Genomic DNA, 21,000 nt, shown 5'->3' with positions numbered 1-21,000 from the left:
ATTCAGAAAGGGTTCCCAGTCACTCTCATCCACAAAAAAAACCACAGCACCTTGTGTTTGTGCAGCTGGCAGGAGAACTTACTGGTTCAAGCGATGAAGTCTGAGATCGTCTTCTGAAACGAGGCACACAGTGCAATGAAAGCCAGCAAGGGTGCTAAATCAGACACCCAGGCTCAATCTTGGGTCCCAGGGCAGGGGACGCAGGCAGGGACAAGCTCAGTCTGAGCCACGAGGCAGCTGGGTAGCAGCATCCTGCAGCTGCTGTCCTGGGCACTCCCTTACCTAGAGATTAGTGCACCGAGCTCTGCCTGCCAGACCTTTGGGAGCACCCTGCCAATTTCGTGAAGTACTTAGTGTTCCTCAGACTAGATAAGACTCCTAGATTGTTAAGACTCCTTGCTTCTGCTTTCACTGTGCTGTCTTGAAGTTTGAGCAGCTGCTGCACTCTAACTGGACTAATTTATCAGTCTCCCTTTAGAAGGCTCTCTTTTGCCTCTCTGATGACCTGTGTCCCTCTTTAATTACATCATTTATGTTGTAGACTGCTGCCTTGGGTTCTTTGTGCCTCTGCTCCATTCCAGTGGCTCCAGTGGCCATTCTGGAAGTGTCTTTATCTCACCTCTTATAACTCCAAGCTTCTCCCACCACTGCCATTTTTCCATGAGGGAAGTAGCTCCAAGTGTCGTAACATCAACTTGCTAAAGCCTGGTGATGAAAAGATGCCATAGGGGAGCTACCATCCATTTGGTTGATCTCTTCCCACTTTTGCAGAGGTTTGAAGCTGTGGTTTATTAAAACAGTTGCCAGGGATTCCTGTCCTTTCATTTTTATTCCTTTTCCTTTCTGTGCTATGTAGGCAAAATTGAATTGTATTGATGCCAATGAAAGGGGCAAAGCTTTGGCTGCCACTGCAATGGAAAGGGTGTGAAGTGAGCTGGGTAGGGAGTATAAACTGGAGAGAAGAAGGTGAGCTCTGGGGAGTAAACGTCTGCTACGGTCGAGCTGGTGGCAGGAGATTGGTGATTGCTCCTGCTCATAGGCTCCTTCCTCCAGCAGAACTTGCTGTTCTCCAGGCACCCACTCCATCACCAACAGTAGCAGAAAATCCAGCAATCAGGAGCTCTCTTGTAGCCAGGGGCACTGACGTGACTCTTGTTCTCAGTGGATCCATGGCTTTCAGCAGTAGCCAGCTTTGTCCATGACAAGGGAGTGCTCCTACAGCTCACTGAGCAGTTAGTATTTTATCTGTGTTTGTTTGTGTTGGTCTTGTGTTGGTTTCTTTTGCCTCCATGAGTTCGGTGGCATCGGTAGGTCGGTGGAGGCCTGAGTGATGATGATGATGATGGCTGCTTTGCATCGAAGCTCAGGAGCTCACAGCTCTAATTCACAGTGTCTTCTCTTTCCTCAGGCTCTACTGCCTTAAAGTTTATGGGCTGTCGTCTCTTTGGCGCTTGTTCCGTGGGAAGAAGTGGAATGTCCTCAGGCAGCGGGTGGATTCCTGCACCTATGACCTGGACCAGGTAGTGCTGCCGTGCCGGGGCCGTGCCGCCAGGACACACTGCTTGCAGGTGGCCTTTTGTCCCCATTATGCTTTCTTTAACACTGAGACACGAAGCCAGGAAAGCTCTGCAGTGCCCAGAGAAAGTGCACACCTCCTCAGACAAATCCTTGGACCTTCTGCCCTACAGCACCCCGTCAGTGCTCTGCATGCTCAGGGGACCTACTCCTTGGAGGAGCTGAGAACCTCCTGGGCACCCTTGGGAGCTTCAGTGGGTGCTGCAGATGCTCACAACCTTTGAGAGCCCAGTGGTTATGGGGGAGGGAGGCAAGATAAGAAGTGATGCTCAGGAGTGTTGCCAATAGTAACAGACTTCCTATAGTTTCTATTAAAAACCACCATTTAATTCGTGATGCTTTGGAGCCTGGCCCACACATTTTCACTGCAACAACAAATGCCAGAGTTTTTTTTTCTGAAACAGTGTAAGCTGTTTTTCAGTTTTGAAATTCTACGGAGAAGTTAGGCAGAGCCTTGGCTGTTCCATGCCTGCTCTGGCAAACACGACTGAAATGACTCCGAGTAAAAAATCATGATCGTGTTTCAATCTTTCCTTGTTTTACACCTCTAGGTGACATTTGCTGGAAATTGCAGACCCTGTGATAAATACATGCAGAGGCTGGCTCATCTCTGCAGCCGCCCTTGCAATCTCACTTGCAGTGCTGCTTGGTGACTGCCAGGGCCAGTGCCTCTCCCTTGGTTGCAACATTACACTCTTAAGCCTCTAGCACCACAAGGGAAGAGCTATTTTTCTTCTTTCGTATTGATGGAAAAGTAAGAGCCTCTGTGGCAGGGCAACAATTTACATCAGCCTTCTGTCCCTGTGCACTTGGAGAATAATTAGGTTGGCACTTCAAGCTTCATCCTGCTGCTATGGAGGCCAAGGGGAGTTTTGTTATTGGCCTAGGTGGGAAGAGACATTCAAAGCAGACCTTAAAAGACTTTGTGAGATGCTAAGCAACAGCAGTGGAGTGATGGAGGAGGGGAGAAACACTGCTGGCAGTGGAGCCAGCGGCACCTGCTTTCCTATGGGTTTTTCTCTTTAATCCCCTCAATATTACTCCCCTTTTCCTCAGTAACTCCAGCTTCTTTCTGTCTCCCTCTAGCCCATTTCCCATGACATTCCCACTGACCAAGGGAGAAGGTCTGTGCCTGCTCCAGAGCTGCAGACACGCTGGCCGACCAGCCAGCTACTGCCCGTGGGAAAGTTTACTAACCAACCCCTGCCGTCGTTGCCTTAAAAGCACACACTGATTTGGGCCTCTTGCCTTTCCCCAGTTCCCAGTTCTGTTACAACACCAAGGGAAAATAAAAAACCTTTTCAGTTTTCTGTGGAACAACCTAACAGATTTTTACTTCTATTTACCCTTCCATCTTTTCCAAGGTAAAATCTGGCCAATGGTTTTGCAGCCCATGGGGGTAGGGGATGCATGATCACATAAGCATGATCACATAAGCCTTTTTTTCCCAAGAAAGTTGGCATAAAATTGGAAATCCTGAATACTGGTAACAGGGAGCTTTCTAAGAAGACATGTGAGAGAAGCAGCCCTGAAAATATTCCAGATACTCCAAATTATATTCCAAATTATTCACACAGGGAGTGAGAAGAGTGTCAAGAATCTTGCAAACTCTTTCAAACACTTACTATTCTTTTATTTCAATTTGTTTTTGTTTTTGTTTTTTTGCCATTGCTCTGCTAATGATCGTGTTTCTTTTTGCCCTAGTTATTTATCGGCACTCTGCTATTTACAATCCTGCTGTTTCTTCTGCCTACAACTGCCCTGTATTATTTGGTGTTTACCCTGGTAAGATGTAACCCTTAAAGCAAGTCATATATGGTGCTCAGAGATGTTAAAAAACGATTTCAAGGCATTTGCTGTCATCCGCAAAGAAAATACATTATATGTCTGAGTGCCACCAGAGGGGCTGTCACACAGCTCACATAGATGAAGTAAGTGGAGTTCAAAAGACATAGTTGTGTGTCTCCAAAGGGATTTTCCTGCAAATCAAAGTCAGCAGGACAAGCTGTTCCACCACTTAAAAGTCATGTTTAATCTTCCCCTCCCGCATCTGGCGTTACAGCCCCTGCTGTCCGATCCAGAACTTTTCCTTCTGAAAATTAACCTACTGTGTTAAATGTTCCCAGCCAGACTTTGCTAAGAGGGTTGAACTTTTTCTTTTCTACCTCCAATATGACCAGCTTGAATTGAGGCCTTGAGCAAAATTTTCCACTGGCAGTAGCCTCTGCATAATTTCAACATCTCTTTTGAACCATCTCTTTTCAGATGAGTTTGACAGCAAAAAATAAACACATCCCAATAAAAGAAAATGCTTTAATTAGGTAATGTGAAACACAAAGCCAGAAACTCTCTACTCACTTATTTGCTCTTGCTTAAATGCTACATATGTTGGTTTTTTTTCAATCAGAAATAAGGTGCTTCATTGTTGGAAAGAGAGAAATTTACATGTATCAGTACAGTGATGGAAAGAGAGAAATTTATATTTACCAGTACAGTGATAGAATTTACTAGAAATGGAAGCCATTTAGCCTGTGACCGATGACAGCAGAATAGCTGTCGTGCTTTTTGGGGTCATAGCATCTAAAAGAATAGGTACTGCACTATGGTTACAACCTTAGGCTAAGATTGTCAAAGACCTCATGCAGTGGCTGGATGCCCAGCACTCTGAGACATCAAACCCACTTTGGGAAGTTTTACCTTAGCACACAGACATGTCAGTTTGCAGAACAATTTATGATGTTACAAATGTTGGTCCTCCTATTTCTCTGAGACTTGTCTATTAAACTGTTTCTCTGTAGCTCCGTTTGCTGGTGGTGGTTGTGCAAGGCTTGATACACTTGCTAGTTGACCTGATTGACTCTCTGCCTCTCTATTCAATCATCCTTCGGCTCTGCAGATCCTACAGACTTGCAGGTAAGTCCTTCAGTGCTGCTCAGGCAGAAAATCAGGGATTTTGCATTACACACTTCATGTTGATTACTTGAACTGATATAGCAGTAGCTTCTGAATAGAAAGATGCAAGAGGTCAGAGAACTGAGGTGCCAAGCCCAGGACTCCAGTCCTGCCATTGTCTGTGCTGCTAACAGGTCACCCTAAGGGGCAGGATAAGGATGTCTGTGGAAGAAAATTGATGCTGAAGGGCTCTGGCTTCCCTTCATAAAATCATTTACTTTTTCAGATCAACCCATCACCAATTTGAAACTACTCATTTTTATTCCACTTCTAATAAACTGATTAGTATCAGAGTAAAACCTGGTTTTGGAATGGGATTAACTGAAAACAGCTATGGTTAACCCAGTTAAAATCAAGCAGATCTAAATTGTCATCTCCCATCTATTTAAAGGGCATGCAGCAGGAAACTTTAAGAACATCACCAAACCAGGGCCAGTCATCACATGCAAAGGAAGCGTGAGACAACTGATAACAGCCTTGTCTTTTGGAGCAGTGCCAAAGTTGATGTTGGAAAGGCAGAGCTGAGCAACATTACCAAGTGTGTTGCTTCTCCATGTGTGCCTTCAGCAGGTTCCCATGATCTTCCTAGCAGAAACTGCGGAACCTATCAGGGCTGTCCTTGGAGACATGGTAAACATCAGGTCAAAGGGAAGAAGGAAATGTTGTTGCCACTGAGAGATACGAAGTCAGTTATTCCAGTCAGGGTTATTTCTCGGTTTTGTTCTGCTGGCCACCCCTTGCAGGATAGAAAGCTTCAGCCTAAGTAGAGTTCTCTGCTCTGTTGAGTTTGTTATCTGATTTACTTTCTTAGTTGATTATTTGTTTGCTTCCCTTGAACATTTAAAAAGAGAACACCGCAATACTATCCCTGCTAAATGAGAAGGCATCTTTGAAAATTTCTCTGGGCTGTGTTCCTGGCACAGAATAAAAAAGATTTTAGTGCACTGGTAACAGAAGGAGCAGATGAATCAAAAAATCAAAGTACTTTAGAGAGTGTACTTCACCTGATGTTACTAGTGCTTAGTTTTTGCTTCCATTTTCTGCTTCAGTACTTGGATAAGGCATCTTTTGGCTTGTGTTATGGCCATTGGCTTTACAAGCATCATCAGGATGATTCTACCAACGTGGATGGATAGCCTTTCCTGTAAGCAAGGTTTGAGTGCAGTGCTCAGTCCAGACCTGGCATTCTTTGGTTCAGCTTTCAATTGACAGAACAATTATTATTGATGAAACCTGGGCTGAGATAGGTGAGTAATGATACATCCAAATGCCAGAAATACCTGTTTTCGTTCCACATATCTGAACTGAAATACTTTGGACTTTAAAAAGCCTCTTGAAACTGTATTAAAGCTGATGTCCCCTGTGCAAGAATTCTCTCTGCCCAGCATTAGCTAAAGGGCTGCCACTGGGGTTGGGAAGGGTGCACTGTGATCTTGATTTCAGGTGGTAAGAGCTAGCAGTGAGGTTTGGGAGTCTGGGATTGTACTCACACCCGAGCTACTGATGTGCTGCATGATTTTGGTGAAGCCAGTTCATTTCTCTGTCCTTCTCTTCTTGCCCAATACCTATTTATCTTAGAAACCTTGGGACAAGGTTTGTCATCCTCAGTCCATGGTTCTGTAGCCCCTGTCACGTTGTTGCCTCCGTGGCTGGTGGAAAGCAAATCAGCAGTGAGGACTGTCATGTGAAACGAAACAAATGGGTTCAGGTACTGACTTTTTTGTGCCATTGATGTTAATTTTGTGTATAAAACACACAACCTTAAACTCTGGAGTTGGTCGGTAATTACAAAAAATTATTTAGGGTTCTTCTCTCCTGCAATGATCTGAAATAGAGGGAGCGTTCTTGCTTTTTCCATTAAGTGAATTGTTTGAAGGGGTCTAAAACTTATGGTAATCTCTTGGTCATTCCAAATATGAATGCACTTGCAAACGCTCTGTGCGTATATTTTCTTGGAAGTTTGAGACTCTTGAACAATTGAACTGAAGATACTGTTAGCTGCAGCTGTAGAAGGGGAGTGTGCAGTCATGACCTGCAGACTACATTTCCATGGTAGTAGATCATGTACCATAAACTTCAGTACTCACTTGTTTGTGTCTACAAATTGCCTTCCTGAAGAGAAGTTCCTGCGTGACTCAGATGTTTCCTCTTAGCTAAAACTCGAAGAGTCACTCTGAGCAATTATTCCCTTCTAGCACATTTGTTTGTGGAGACCCTGAAGACTTGAACATCTTTTGGAAGCTGTTGGAGAAACCTGTGTTTCAGTATAACCCAGCAAAAGGCAGATCATTCCTTCCTGTCCTGGACAGAAAATACCTTACGATTTGGGGAGAAGTAATTTAAGTTAGAGCTCTGTGCCTGACAAGAGAGTTCCCTCTCAGAAGTAAGAATAAATTTGTAGAATTAGAATTAATTCAAAATGTAAGGAAAAAAGAGATAAAAAAAGAATGTGTAAAAGACACATAAGATACTATATAATTGAGGCCCCACAGATGAACAGTTTGATTTCTGTTTCTACTTCTGAGTTATTGTTTGATCTGTGGCAGATCATTTCTCTTGCCTTATCTTTTCATCTATGGAAAGGAATAATGGAGCACTCTTGGTTGTTACAGATATATTGAGTATGGGTTGGATTCTTTTCTGTGAAGTGATTGGAGATCTCTTTTTTTCCCTTTTTTAAGGCTCTTTAATCCTAATTGTAATCTTTCTTTGAAACATTACATTAAACACTGGTGAGTGATATGTCAGCCTTGGAATCCAGTATCTTTTCTTATCTAAAGAATTGGGAATGTAACAAGTCCAAGAGGGAATAGAAAAGTGACAGGTTTGATAGGGTGAATAGTGTCTTAAAAACCTACAAATGCTAGGATTAATAGGCAGTGATTGCTTTGAAATATTTTTCAAGCCTCTGGTCCAGCCACTCTCCCCTCAGTGTGAAAGGAAGAGAGATTTGCAATATCTACATGAACATGAATTAAGAGAGTCCTCTGTCTCATATTATCATGGAGTTCCCATTCTGTCTGAGGTTTGGGAACTGATACAGATTATTGCCATCCCTCTGCCATGATCAGTCCTTTCTTTTTCATTTTTAGGCTTTGTGCTTTCTTTAGGACTGCATTTGCAACCTGGAAGTCGAGGGCTACTTTTAATGAAGCTGAGAAAAATGCATCTATTACCATTAAGGTCAGAATCATAGAGAGAATTTGTGCTTCCTATTGAAACATTTTAGTAGTTCACAAATTCAAGAAGTTTAAAACACTCATCTCCAGGCAAGTGGTGCTCAGCCAGCAGAGCTGAATGGCAAATAATGGTGCTTTTCTCCAGCATACGTTTGAGTTCCTTGCTCTTTTTATTTTCAGCTGGTGTGAAGTTCAGAGTTCTTGAACAGATGCATGGAAAACCTCTTCGGCTCCTTATGCAGGTAAGCCACCAAACAAAGCATATAGCAAAAGGTTAGTGTTACTTGTGCTTTTGTACCCTTGCGTCTCTATGCTCTGTGGCCAGATAATAGATGGAAATCTTTCTGAAAATAAATGATCTAATAGAAGCAGTGAAGTTACCCTTTCAAGAGTGATTGTAAAACCTCCATTACCTGACTTTGCAGCACTTCTGCCATATCGCACAGTTGCTTTTCTTGCTCTTTGCATCCTGGGAGGCTGGTCTGTGAGTCAGTATATGGAGTAGTAAAAAGAATATTTGGGCACAGAAAAATGCCTGGATAGAGATTAAACACAGTTCCCCAGTTCTCTTGCTTTTTTAATCCTGCAGCCAGCTCCATTTCAGCAGAGGTTGGATTGCCATGGGCCTGGCAAATCAGCAGCAGTTCCAAAAGGAGTCCTAGCAGCAGATGCCTTGTGGAGCAAAACTGTAGCATGCTCTAAGCACACTAGCGTCCTACTTCCTGCACTTAGGTAGGGTTGAGATATGAAAAATGAAGTCTCTCATTCCCCATGCCCAGAAGACTCTATTAGAAGGAAGCTGTGGGCACCAGTGGTGAAGTACAGGCACAGCTAAGTAGAACAGGGAATTTGGCACTGGTGTGTGTGTGAGACAAGGTGGGTAGCTTCTCCAAGGGTCAAGCATCAGGATTTAGGTGGAGAACAGAGGCAGTGAATCATATTAGTATGATCAATATTCCTTGGACCAAGAAAGGTCCTTATGCTCCCTACAATATAACATGAGTCATCAGCTCAAAAGGTGGAAGTGTTTTAGTTGATGTCTCTTTTGGCCTTCTACTCAAATAATAATGAGCAGAGAATCAGTAAAAGCGCCTTTTTTTTGCTAGTGAAACTGAAGCACAAGCTTGTGTCAGAACTCCTGCTGAGTATACTACATTCCATAGGAGAATCTAAAAAGCCTCCTGTTTAGTGACCTGCTAGAATTTGTATGGTACATGGTAATAGGTTTTTTTAAAAAAAAATCACTGTGGCTTTCCTCTTGTCCCCTTCCCTTATGTTAGCCCTTTGGAGCCATGGCTGGGGGAAGCGAGGTTGAGTATTAGTGTAACCATGCCTACAACAAGCTATAGGTAACTGAAATGTTCACATCTGTCCTTCCAAGCACTGCAAACTGTTTAGAAATCAATTGTACTAATTTTGAGCCTCCATATTCATCTTGTGCGTCAGCCAAGGGATTATTTTTATTATTTAGATAGTGCCTTGCAAAGCAAAGTCCAGACACAGGCAGAGGGAGGATGGGATTTCCATCCAAACACTGCTTAAATTTTTCCAGGAAGTCTTACATAGTTAGTATTTTCATAAGGGTTTAAAATCATTTATTTTGGTACACAAGAAGAAATATTTCTGGCAGTGCAGGTCAGCTGACTGGCAGCCCAGCAAGAGGACATGTTGTATTTGATTCCTTTGCATACCTTCTTCTAGAAATGTCATCTTTCAAAGCAACTGCTTTGCAAAGGGTTAAGCAACAGAGGAAGGGAAAAGGGAACAGCTCCATTATGAAACAAAGAACGTGCCTACTATATCAGGGTATATTATAGCTTTGAACTACAGAAATTGCATAAAAGGAACTCAGATTGCCACTTCCGCAATAGAACGGTTGTTTTGGGTTTGCTTCTTTCTTCCTTTTATTATAGAAGAGGTAGAAAAGCATATTTTGCTATATTTAAAATCATCTTTTGTTATTTCTAAGGATGCAAATCATACCCCTCAGCACCATCAGTCTGCATGTGATGGAGTTTCAACAAGAAATACTGGGTCCAAGCATCATCCAGCTCATCCAACCCACACGGCAAAAAGTCAAACGAATATTCACTGTATATCACCATTGTATAGCAGCAGTTCCTCTCCCCTCTGAATAAACTTGTTTTCACCACAGACATACTGGTCTTCACAGAGCCAAGGAAATAAGCAGATACTGTTACTCAAGTTTTACTACTGGGGTTTTTGAAGCAACTGCTGGAGTAGTTGGCAAATTGTTTATGACCATGATGGGATGAGATTGGTTATGTTCAGAAATAATGTCCAGTAAATGCTGGGGTTAATTCTTGACCTTTAGATTATAGGGTTCATTTGAAACAGGAGCTGCATTCATCTGGATTAGACGTACCGCAGGTGGGGTGAGCTCAGCTCTAAGTTTTCTGGTGCAAGTATTCGTTTTGATTATGTTCCAAACTAACTTCTTTGTGAATCTGTCTGGGACTCGCTTAATATCTGCCAGTGAGACATTGTCCCAAAGCAAGGTCCTGATGGATATGGTTGTTTTTTGGCTTCCCTCAGCCTGTGTGAACAGCTGCCCTGCTTTTCCTTAATTTCCTAGGGTGCTGCTGGACATAAGCACTTTCTTGTTCTGTTTAACAATGTTGTGCCATGAAACTAATTTGGCAAAGGTCTCCAGGACCATTTTTAATGCCCTTTTTGTTTAATTACCCTTTCCCAAAGCTCGGTCTTTTTAGATACTCTGCAGTCATCCTTCCCCTCTTCAGGAACACCATCCAGCTGAAGCAAACTGCTAGTATAAGCAAATTCCCAGAAAAGAGCCTCTCTTCAGGGGACAAAATATTCAGCTTTTGACCAAGTAATGCTTTTTGCTGTCTTTCTTTTTTTTATTTGGATTTTCTGCTGTGAGTTATGGAGTCTTTCTTCTTCATGCAGCTGCTTGGTTGGTTCCAACACAGTTGCACCCTTTTGTTAGAAGAGTATGAGCTTCCATGTCTTTCCACTGTCCAGGCTTTCTCCAGATCTACTGAGTTGCCTCACCTTGACATCCCTCAAGATATTTTCTGAGATTCACCAATTCTTTGTAATCTCTATACTCTTTTGGGGACAGTTTGTTTCTGCGGATCCTTTTCATGCACCCGAATTTGGCCTGGCTGTATCCTCTGGACGTCAGCCATCTCTCTGCACTGAAGTGCTCCACTAGAATGAGAACTTCCAAGTTCTCATGTGCTTCTGTGACTGCCGGTCCAGCTAATATATCTTCTGATTTCCTCATCTGCCAAAAGGAGAGTACAGCATGTTTGTGACCATAACTAGAGGCCAGGAGCTGTGCGTAAGCAGAGACTCCAGACATGATCGTTCATGGGATGGTGACTGAAATCAAATTGAAAAATATGAACCCATTTTATTACCTCTACTTGAAAGTGACTCTAATAACTCATTAGGCAAGGATGTGTTTCAGGATACTATAGAACGCTATCAGCTCTAAATAGCTAAAGAGGGATGTTCTAAGAGAGGCTGATACTATGCAAAAGTTGTGCTTGCCCTCCTCATCTGTCTGTGCTTCTCACTACCACACATTTTCACTGCTGATCTCCCTCTTCCTTCTCATAGATCAACCCTCTCTCATATGGCAGCGTGGTGCGGACGTACAGTCTGCCAACCTACAGCTGTTACCCCAAGGATTCCTGGACATCCCTCTGCAAGAAGCTGTTCCTTGGAGAGCTGATCTACCCTTGGAAACACAAAGGAGAGAAGCAAGACTGAAAAAAGCCAAGGGACCCAACTTGAAAGACCTGGCCAGGATATTGAATCCTAATGCTTGGAGCCAGCAGCTGCTGGATCCCCCTCATGAGATTTTGCTAACATGTGGGCCAGCCTGAATTTTTAAAGGCAAGTATTTTTTAACGGTCTTCAACCTTCTCCTTTCCCTACATTGTGCTTGAACTGATTTGATTTCCAGACTGTTTCTTGTTTGTGCAGTGATATTCAACCCTAGACTGCAAACTGTCTGCCTGGTGGCAGCAGCGAGTAATGATCATTTTTAAAGCAAAAGGTTTGACCCATCAGTGCCTCTTGGAACCAGCATTTAATGTAATCAAGGACATAACTTCTATATGCCTTGGTAATTTTTATCTTTCCATGTAAATTCACAGGACCACATTAAAACAGTCCTTCAGGCTGTTCAAAACCACCATGCATTACGCCTTTGGTTATTTTGGATCTTTCATGCTTCAGTATTCAAGCCAGCTAATCAGAACCAGTAAGGAGGAATATTGGCTTTTAGCATCACACCCTGAAAACAGTACAGCTGGATTGTTTGGGTTCCTAAGATATTTATTCTTTAGCCCTTGGTTGGGCTTGGATTCACTGAGCATAGAAACAAGGACTGAGTTGTCCTTGAGACACAGAGACACAGAATGCTGCACATCTGAGCTTGCAGAAAACATAGAGGGTCTCATCTAGGTTTTCAAAATCAAACAGTGATTTGGAGAAGCTGAGCCCTCCGCTAACGCCAGAACTGGCAATGCAGAGTGCACAGCCTCAAACCCCAGGCTGCTCAAAGGCACTGACAGCTCAGCGCCCCGCCAAGGCGCAGGGCTTCTTTGCTTAGTCATGATCTAAGGCAGACATAGCTGGTGGGTACAGGAGAGCAGCAGCAGTCTTGCTTGCCAGGTGGACTGAGCAGCTCGGGGAGGTGTGTCCCACACTCCCTTCCAGGGGCAGCACATCCCCCTGTTTCTGTCCAGATCTGAGCCTTGCAATGTGGTGTCTATCTTTTGCACCATCTGAAAGTCAAGAAGTTTTTAAAGTTATCTCAGATTAAGCCTTTAAAGCTGCTTTCTATCCTGAAACTGCAGGTACATTTCTCTTAGGGGAATTTTGTTTCTTCAGATACTACCTCCACAGTACAGCAGCGCTCGGCTTTTCTACGTCCCATTCTAATGGCCCATTCATCTTGAGGTCTCTTCGTCCCCCAGGTGTGCTGTCTACTCCTGGTCTTGCTGCCACGCACTTCTGTAATGTTCCACTGTGTATGTTGTTGTTGTGGAGACATTTGCATCCAGTCATAACCTGGAAGTATACGTTCTCCAGGTCCACTTGCCTTAGCCTAAACAGGGTTGTATCACCATCGTGTTACTGCTTTGCACCCCTGAAGTGACTGCATTAATTGGCAGGTGAAAATTAGTTAATTGGTGTGCCGAGTCCTGCCCCTTCTGCTCCAGGGTGTCAGTGTCTCCTCAAGGAAAGCAAGGATGGAGGATAAGCAGGGATGTGGGTAATGTCTGCATTGCTCAACTCTTCACCCGAGGGCTGCCCGTGAGTTCCCATGTGACTTGGTCAAGGACAAAGCAAGGAGCAGAGGCCCTCAGCAAGAAGGTGCCTGGACTTTGGGGGCTTTAGCAGCCGTCAGTCAGCACCTGCACTGGCAGGACAACCAAAGGAGCCTTCTACACAGCCCCGTGTCTCATCCATGTGCTGGATGAGGAAGCAACATGCTGTCCTGCTACATGGAGTGGATGGATGGAAGGAGTTGTGATCCCAGGAATGTCGGGTGCCTTATACACCCCTGATCAGGTATATTGTGTTTGTAGCTACCAACAGGCTCTCACAGTGCAGCTGCCACCTTTTCAGCTGTGACCTGGTGAGAGCAAAATGAAGCTCTGTACACAGGTTTTTGGTGCAGACATTTCTTAGCAGATAAATGCAGGAATTGCCAAGTTTTTGCAGTTTTCCTAAGGCTGTCACGAGGGGAGGTAGTGTTACACAGCCACTGCTACCAAAAAAAAACTTACTATTTCTTTGATCCAGAGGAAAATGGGGTATCATTGAAAGAAACTAATGTGATAACAGCCCCACCACCACTGCAGGTTTTGAGTCCCATCACCTGCTGGAGAAGATCTGGAAGGATCTATGTTGTTTAACAGCCACTGCTTAAAAAATATATACAAATACATTGTCATCTTGTTTTGAAATACCAATATGCAATTATTTGTCCTCAGTCCAGGTGTGAATAAGTTTGGGTTGTGATCCCTTTAAGGGGTGAGCAGGCTCAATGATGTTTCTTCTTCAGCTTAAGTCAGACTCATGGTCATCCATGAGGTCATCCTTACCTTACTTTACCTTTCCTTACCTCCATTAGAGCAGATTTACGCTCCAGCTCCCTCTCATTTTTGCACTGTAGTAGCTAAATCATATTCCTCCTGTCTCCTCCCACGCCTCTGCATAGTTTAGTTTCCTCACTGATGAGTGACACTGTTTTGGATGTTCGAGGAGAGTCTGATGAAAATAATGTTCCTACTGGCTTTTAAAAATTTACAAGACAAAACAGCTTATGACAGTCACAGTCATGGCTGACCTTTAGGATCAAGTGACCTGAAAGCCCCAGAGAAGGCACACACAGCCAGTAAAACCGGCAAGTGTAACCTTCCTATGGGGAATCCGCCAAACCTATTACACATTCCTGGGTTAAATCAGTTTAATAAAGACTGGTACCAACTCAGGGAACGGTAAAATATCAAGCTGACGAAAAGCTCCTCCATCAACCCTAGATCCTGAACCTTGTGCGATAGAGTACTTTGAGTAAGCTAGAAAACAAAAGCTTCTTGTGGGTGTGATTCTCCTGCTCCTGTGTCACGCAGAACTGGTGCCTGGGCTGTCTTCTCTTTGTTGCTCACACTCTCAGTACTCGTTGCCCATGACAGTATTTGAGCCTATGAGTTTCTTCTGCTGTGTATTTGCCGTGTCTCTCCTCCTCTTTTACAGTCACTGATGTAAAGTAGTCTTCCCTCACCCTTTTCTGGTGCCACACAGAGACTTTGCAAGTTGGCAGTCATGTTGCTCAGGAACATTTGACTCTTCGTCATCTCTCTAATTAGAAGGTAGGACCAGCACCATCTTCCACAGCAAAACAGACTGGGGCCTAGCGTTGCCGTTTCCTCTGGGAAGAGATTGCCAGTGTGGTTATTACACTAGTCATCCTCAGGTCCGTATTAGCTAGCTCTCTAGTCCTCGGATGAGAAGCCGTTGAAGCTTCCAGGCATTCTCTGACTCCTACCACACACCCTGTTATAGCTGGCAACACACAGTCTTTGTTGACCATCCTTCAAATATTAGAAACTTGCAAACTTTTTTTTTTTTAAATACTGCACTTCCTTATTATTGCTTTCTTGGCTTGTAGTTGTCAGTTGTCAGGGACAATATTCGATACGTGTCGTTACACAGGCATGAGTTTTCTGAAGGAAAAAAACAGTTCACAGAATGTAGAAGTCCATTCTAGACAGACATTTTGCCTTTGAGAAATACTTTCCTAACCAGACTAACATGGATGGTGTTGAAAGGAAGTCTCAGTAATTACACTGCTCTAAAGGCTCTGTTTATATTTTGGGGAGTTTTCCCTGATCCTGCAGTTGTCCTGTCCCTTGTTCTGGTGGCACATGTGAATGAGAATTGCACATATGTGTGATCAATATGTGGACCTAAGCTCTGCTGCACACACTCGAGTGCTCTCAGCAGTGGTGGTACAGATGGAAACCAACAGGCAGCACCTCAGTGCAGATACTTCCCCCCTCCACGTGTGGACCTCTGTGTGAAGCCAACAGGAGTGGAAGGCATGACAACTCCTACATGACCATCTTACCACAGTGATGCTGAGAGGAGCATGCAGTGCACCAAAGACAGTTCCCCAAGTCTTTAGAGGTATTACACAAGTCACCATCCTCTCGGGGGGGCGGGAATCAGTCCTGCCTGCTTTCCTGATCCATCTTAGCAGGACGTGTTGTTTCCTGAGGATCTGTCAGATACTGTAGTGCCTACCAGCTCCAGCTGTAGATTAAGAAGATGCTCAGAGCTGCCTCCTGCCCTTGTCCTATTAAAGCTGGTGAGCTCTATCAGTGGCATCTATAAAGCTGCAGCTGTCTCAGTGGAGCTATACAGTTCCATCCTTGAAATAGGCACCCACCAGAGACAACATCAGTCTTATGGCTCTGTTGAAAAGCAACCACCAAGGGCACCTTTCATTGTTGTAGCCACACCAGAACTGATGTCTCCAGTGTAAGACAGACCATGGGATCTAAGGGTCAAGGCAGTCCATCTGTCTGTCCAAGTAGTGTCAGTAGATTTCTTCTAACCTTAAAGCAGGTAGGAAAATCTGCTTTTGTCATCACACAGGTAATGAGTTGCTTTCCCTATGTCATGTGCTGCCTCACTGTACTGGTGCAACACTGCCTTCATTCTTGGCTGTCTTCTACTCAAGCCTTTACTGATTTAGTTGCTGTGGTTCAATCTGCTGATGACACCATCATGTTATGTTGAGCTAAGATACATCATAATTCACATCCCGTCAGTAAATATGAAGGCTCCCATGGTCCTTTTGTTCCTGTGCAGCAGTATTTAGGGGCTTCCTTTTCTTTTGGATGTTATCTGAGCCCTCCGCAGCTTCAGAAAGTCAGCTGCTCATTAGAGGCACTTACCTGGATGGCTCTTGGCCAGGTTTTATGGATCTAGTAGCTGAGAGAGCGTCTGCCCCCCAGCCAAGCTCTCAATGCCTGCAGGAAACCCAGAAGTGGAAACACGGAGGGACATGGGGCAGAAACCTCCAGGGTGGCTGCACGGAAGTTCATCTGGGTCTGGGAGCTGCCTTTCCGTGGTGCTCTGGAGCTCCGCACGCACGACGTGTGGCTGCACGTGGTGCATGCAGAGTGCGTGTCTGGACCTCAGCTGGTGCAGCCTCCTGACACGAGGCCTCAGGGCTTGCAACCTGCTCAGCAGCCAGATTTTAGGGCGGATTCTACCTTGCAGGATAAACATCAACAACCCAAGAATGCCCAGGCTCCCCCTTTTTTTTTGTCCCAGCCAGCTGCGTATCAGGAGGATACATGTAATTATAAGTGTGGAAAGCAGCAGAACATAAACCCTTCGTTTCTAAGCAGAACGGCAGCGTGGCTTGGAAAGCAAGTGGAAGTCCTGTCCTGGATTTCTCCTGGGACTCAGCAGAGCCGTGGCCCAGTTTGCGTTCAGTAAGGGTGGAAAGGGGCTGTAGGTGCATCTTGCAACCACAGTGTTATTTAAGAAGCATCTGTCACTGGGAAAATGCATGAGCGCTTCACAACAGCTGTTCCAACCAAAGCTCCTACTTATAACCTCTTCAGTTTTTAAATAAAGTACTAAGTTTTTAAATAAAGTACTAAAAAGGAGTGCAGGCTCTTTTTTTTCAGTTAATTAGAAGCATGTGTGTGTGTGGATATGTTTGTGAGCATAAGAGATGGGGGAAGTTGGTGTGCAGGGCTAGTTGCAAAGCACTGGTACATTTTCTCAGTGATTCCCCCAAAACTACCAGGTGCTAAGCAGGAGCAAAGCACAGCACCAGAAGGTGCAGCAGCAGTGTTTGCTTTAAAATGATGCTGCTGTTACACCATTTGAAGCCGTAAACTTCCTTCCCACCACGGCCCTGATTTAAAATGCAGCAGTCTGGCTTAGCAGTGCAGTGAGCAAACCCTTGGTGAACAGATTTGTCTCCCTCTCGTCACAGTGCAGTTTATCCAGACGGAAATGCGTGGCAGAGCCACGGAGGTGCTGGCAGGTCTGTGCTGAAGGGTCCATGCATGCTCAGCACCAGGCAGGTTCTGGATGTACTGGTCACACACTCTTGTATTTGACTGTTTAGGGGTGGGGAATCCTTTTTCTTCCAACAGGTGTGGACTTTTTGGTTAATTAAACGTTCAAATCAGAATTTAAATGGATGTTGATTACACTGGAATAAAGATGTTTGGATAAAAATCAAGGTCTTCCTTCTTGTTTAACTTGCCTGATGGCCACCTGTGTGGCTGACTGCAGTAGCATCTCCCTCCAGCAAGGGAGACTGTGGAGTGGAGGAGTCTGCTGGAGGCTCTGCTTGGTGGCGGAGCATTGGCTGTTCCCACCCTGAAGCCCAGCCAGGCTTGTCCTTGATCTCTTGCTCTCCACGTCCACCAAGTATTTCCCTGTCCACCTGACTGAAAGTATTCTACAAAGGCCAAATCATGATACCCTTGTGAGGAGGAGCTTGGGCCAACCCAGGAGGAGGAGCTAGGCCCACCATGTTGAGGAGGTGGTTGAGGTAGTGCCTTTCCAGGCCTGTATCACAGAATCACGGAATCAGAGAATGGTTGAGGTTGGAAGGGACCTCTGGAGATCATCCAGTCCAACCTCCTGCTCCAGCAGGGACACCCAGAGCAGGAGCACAGGGCGGCATCCAGGCGGGTTGGAAGATCTCCAGAGAAGGAGCCTCCACAGCCTCTCTGGGCAGCCTGTGCCAGGGCTCTGGCACCCTCACAAGAAAGAAGTTCTTCCTCAAGTGGAGATGGAGCTGCCTGGGTTTCAATTTGTACCCATTCCCACTGTCCTGTCACTGGCCCCTACCGAGAAGAGTTTGACCCCATCCTCTTTACATCCTCCTCTCAGGGATTTGTACATGTTAATAAGATCCCGTCTCACTCTTCTCCCATGCTTCAGCGAGTGGCTCCTTTGCTTTCCGTGCGCATGTGTGGAACATGCTGCTGCTCAATAGTAGGGACTCAAGGGGCACAAGCCCCCACGAGAGGAGGTGCCGGGGCACTGCTGTTCCTCAGACAAGCGGCAGTGCTGCGTGTCGCGGCGCGGTTATCGGCAGGGCCCTGCACCAAGATGTGCCTTTGTCTCCAGAGGACTGGCCTCCTGGAGAGCTCTGCTCCTTGGCCCTTGGAGGAGCCGGCCGCAGCGGTGCTGCTCAGGGCTACACGTGCTCACCAGGGCTCACATGTGGCCGCGGTCGGGCTGCCGTGTGCTGTGCTGCAGGATCCCAGCTGCAGCTCGCGCGGTTTCAGGCCTGCTCAGCGTCAAGTGTAGCCAGCTGGATGAAGCAGGGTGACAACAGGCCCACGCTGCAGAGAAAGTCTCTGCTGGGATCTCCCCCATCCGTTTACGTAACTTGGAGGCTGGTGCCTCGTGCCGCACGCTGCTGCAAGCATCTTCAATGGCCCCGCTGCCCTGCGCTGCTCTCCGTGCGCTGCTTCTCCCTTCGTGCTGGTATCATCGGTTTGGGACCTGAGAAATGAGAGAAATGAGGGAAATGAGAGAGCATCATGGCTCTGGGGCCGGGGCTGGCTCTGTAGGAGTGAGAGGATTAAGAAAGAAAGAAAGAATGGCAAGGAAAAGAGGGACAAAATCGAGGTGATTCCTGCCCATCATCCTCTTTGCTCTGCAGATCCTGCAGCTTTGGATCGGGTGGGCTGATGGGGACTAGGTACGACTTTCTCTGCTGGAATCCTGCCTGTCATGCCTGCACACAGATCCATCCACTCTCCCTGCTTTCACTTTTGTGTCCTCCTTGCCCCCTTTATCCTTCCACAGGTTTTATCTGCAGCCTTTAGCCTATAATCCCACCGCTCCCCGGCGAGGGTTATTGGCAGCAGTTGGGGGTGGAAAGCAGAGCAGCAGATCCAAGTCAGACGGACATCTGCTACTTGTTTTTTCTTTTGGAAATGCTGGACAACCTAGGCTGTTTTGGAGCCAAGGGGGTAGGGGAAGGTGGTCGTTACATTTAGCCACTGTCCCCATGGCAAACCCAAGCTGAGAAGCCCTGTGGTCCCCAGGGCACAGCACCTTCTATGGCACAGCAGCAGCTTTGTGCTATTTTATGGAGCGCGTTAGAGCCATTGCTCAAAGCCGACCACTTGGTGCTTCTTCCAAGGCCCAAACTTGGTTTTCAGTGATACCAGGAAGGTTGTTTTAACAAATAGGATGGTGAGAGCTGTCTCTGCCCCTGTATGCACCTGCGTGAGCTCAAAATCCATTTGTGCCACTCGTTCCAGCCTGGCACAAGGGGACAAGGGAGTCCTTGGCAGGGCTAAGGCACTTTGGTGCCCAGGTTTCCTGTCTCAGTCAGCTGGTGGCAGATGCCATTGTCACTGGCCAGTCTCCAGCACTGCCTGTTAATGGTCCTTCAGCCTCGTAGGGTGAAAAGGCCCCGTGCAATGCCAGGCCAGTGGGGCTGAGCTATCTTATCATCGTGTGCAAATACCTGAGGGGAGGATGTAAAGAGGATGGGGCCAAACTCTTCTCAGTGGTGGCTGGTGACAGGACAAGGGGTAATGGGTACAAGCTGAAACCCAGGCAGTTCCATCTCCATGTGAGGAAGAACTTCTTTCCTGTGAGGGTGCCAGAGCCCTGGCACAGGCTGCCCAGAGAGGCTGTGGAGGCTCCTTCTCTGGAGATCTTCAAAGCCACCTGGATGCCGCCCTGTGCCCCTGCTCTGGGTGTCCCTGCTGGAGCAGGGGGTGGGACTGGGTGATCTCCAGAGGTCCCTTCCAACCTCAGCCATTCTGTGACTCTGTGACTCTGTGGAAGGGGTCCTGTGCATGGAGCTGTGCGGCTGCTGGGAGGTTCACCCTGCCACGCTGGCAGAAAGGCTGTGACACTCAGCATCAGCAAGGTGCGAGGGTCCCTTTTTTTTGCCTTTTTGTGTCCCTGTTCTGCCCAGCGCAGCGCACTCCCTGGGGGAGGAAAGGGAACCAGCGATGCAGTAACCGACAGGTTTGAGCAGCAATTAATGTTTCATGCAAGCAAAACACATTGCTGCTGCAGCAACTTCAGGCGCTCGGGCAAGAGAGCGGAGCAAGCAACGGAGGAAGGGAGGCTGGTAGAAAGCAGTGCAGAGGAGCTGACTCACGGAGCCAACTGTCACAGGTTCCCATGCCACTGGGCACGGCAAGAATCACAGCGGCAGGAGGGCTCTCAGCCGTGGGACCTGCCGGGAGTCACTCGTGGTTTAAAGCCTTCGGTCCTGCACTGAAGCGTCATGGCCCATCTTCAGTTAGTTACACAAACTCAGAATCTCACAGGATTACGTGTTGAGCCTGGGAGAAAGAAAGGAGACAAAGAGTCTGGTGCTTCCTAGAGGTGGCCTGGCCCTGCGAGCCTCCATCCCCTCAGCCCCTTTCCGTGTGGAGAGGTGAGGGTAGGTAACCGGGGCCAGAGTGTGTGTCCCGTGAGGCCTATGGGCCTCGGATGGAAGAACGCGGATGCAAGGCAGTGCCCTTCGCTCCCTCTCATCCCTTAGGGAAGGTGGATTCACGTGCCGGATCTGGCCCACCCAAGTTCCCGAGGCCTCTTGCCTGCCGAGCGAGGCCTCTTCCTTCCCAACCCCTTCTGGCTTTGACACGGGCTAAGGCAAGCGCGGCCGTAGCCACCACCACCAAGGCAGAGCTTCCTGCAGTGGGGAATGTGTCCTCCCTTGCTCCAGCAGTAGAAAATGCTGCTCCGCTGTCTCGGAGCTGCGTGT

General features: G+C 46.4%; 1 protein-coding gene across 1 annotated transcript in view; it reads left to right on the top strand.

Annotated features, from left to right (window-relative positions):
• Nucleotides 1–11,565, top strand: part of PIGQ (phosphatidylinositol glycan anchor biosynthesis class Q) — a 29,511-nt gene extending 17,946 nt beyond the window's left edge. The window contains exons 7-11 of the mRNA XM_088523013.1: nucleotides 1,409–1,520; nucleotides 3,280–3,360; nucleotides 4,374–4,488; nucleotides 7,887–7,948; nucleotides 11,316–11,565. Of these exons, the coding sequence (XP_088379139.1) occupies nucleotides 1,409–1,520; nucleotides 3,280–3,360; nucleotides 4,374–4,488; nucleotides 7,887–7,948; nucleotides 11,316–11,468 (523 nt within the window). The 3' untranslated portion in view covers nucleotides 11,469–11,565. The remainder of the gene's footprint in view (nucleotides 1–1,408; nucleotides 1,521–3,279; nucleotides 3,361–4,373; nucleotides 4,489–7,886; nucleotides 7,949–11,315) is intronic.
• The last annotated feature ends 9,435 nt before the right edge of the window (nucleotides 11,566–21,000 follow it).

This window comes from Tinamus guttatus, unplaced genomic scaffold (genome assembly GCF_059628265.1).
Source record: "Tinamus guttatus ecotype Peru unplaced genomic scaffold, ASM5962826v1 Tinamus_guttatus_pri_ptg000172l, whole genome shotgun sequence".
Classification (NCBI taxonomy): domain Eukaryota; kingdom Metazoa; phylum Chordata; class Aves; order Tinamiformes; family Tinamidae; genus Tinamus; species Tinamus guttatus.
The sequence above is the reverse complement of the archived record's forward strand: the minus strand, read 5'-3'. Positions and strand labels throughout refer to the sequence as shown.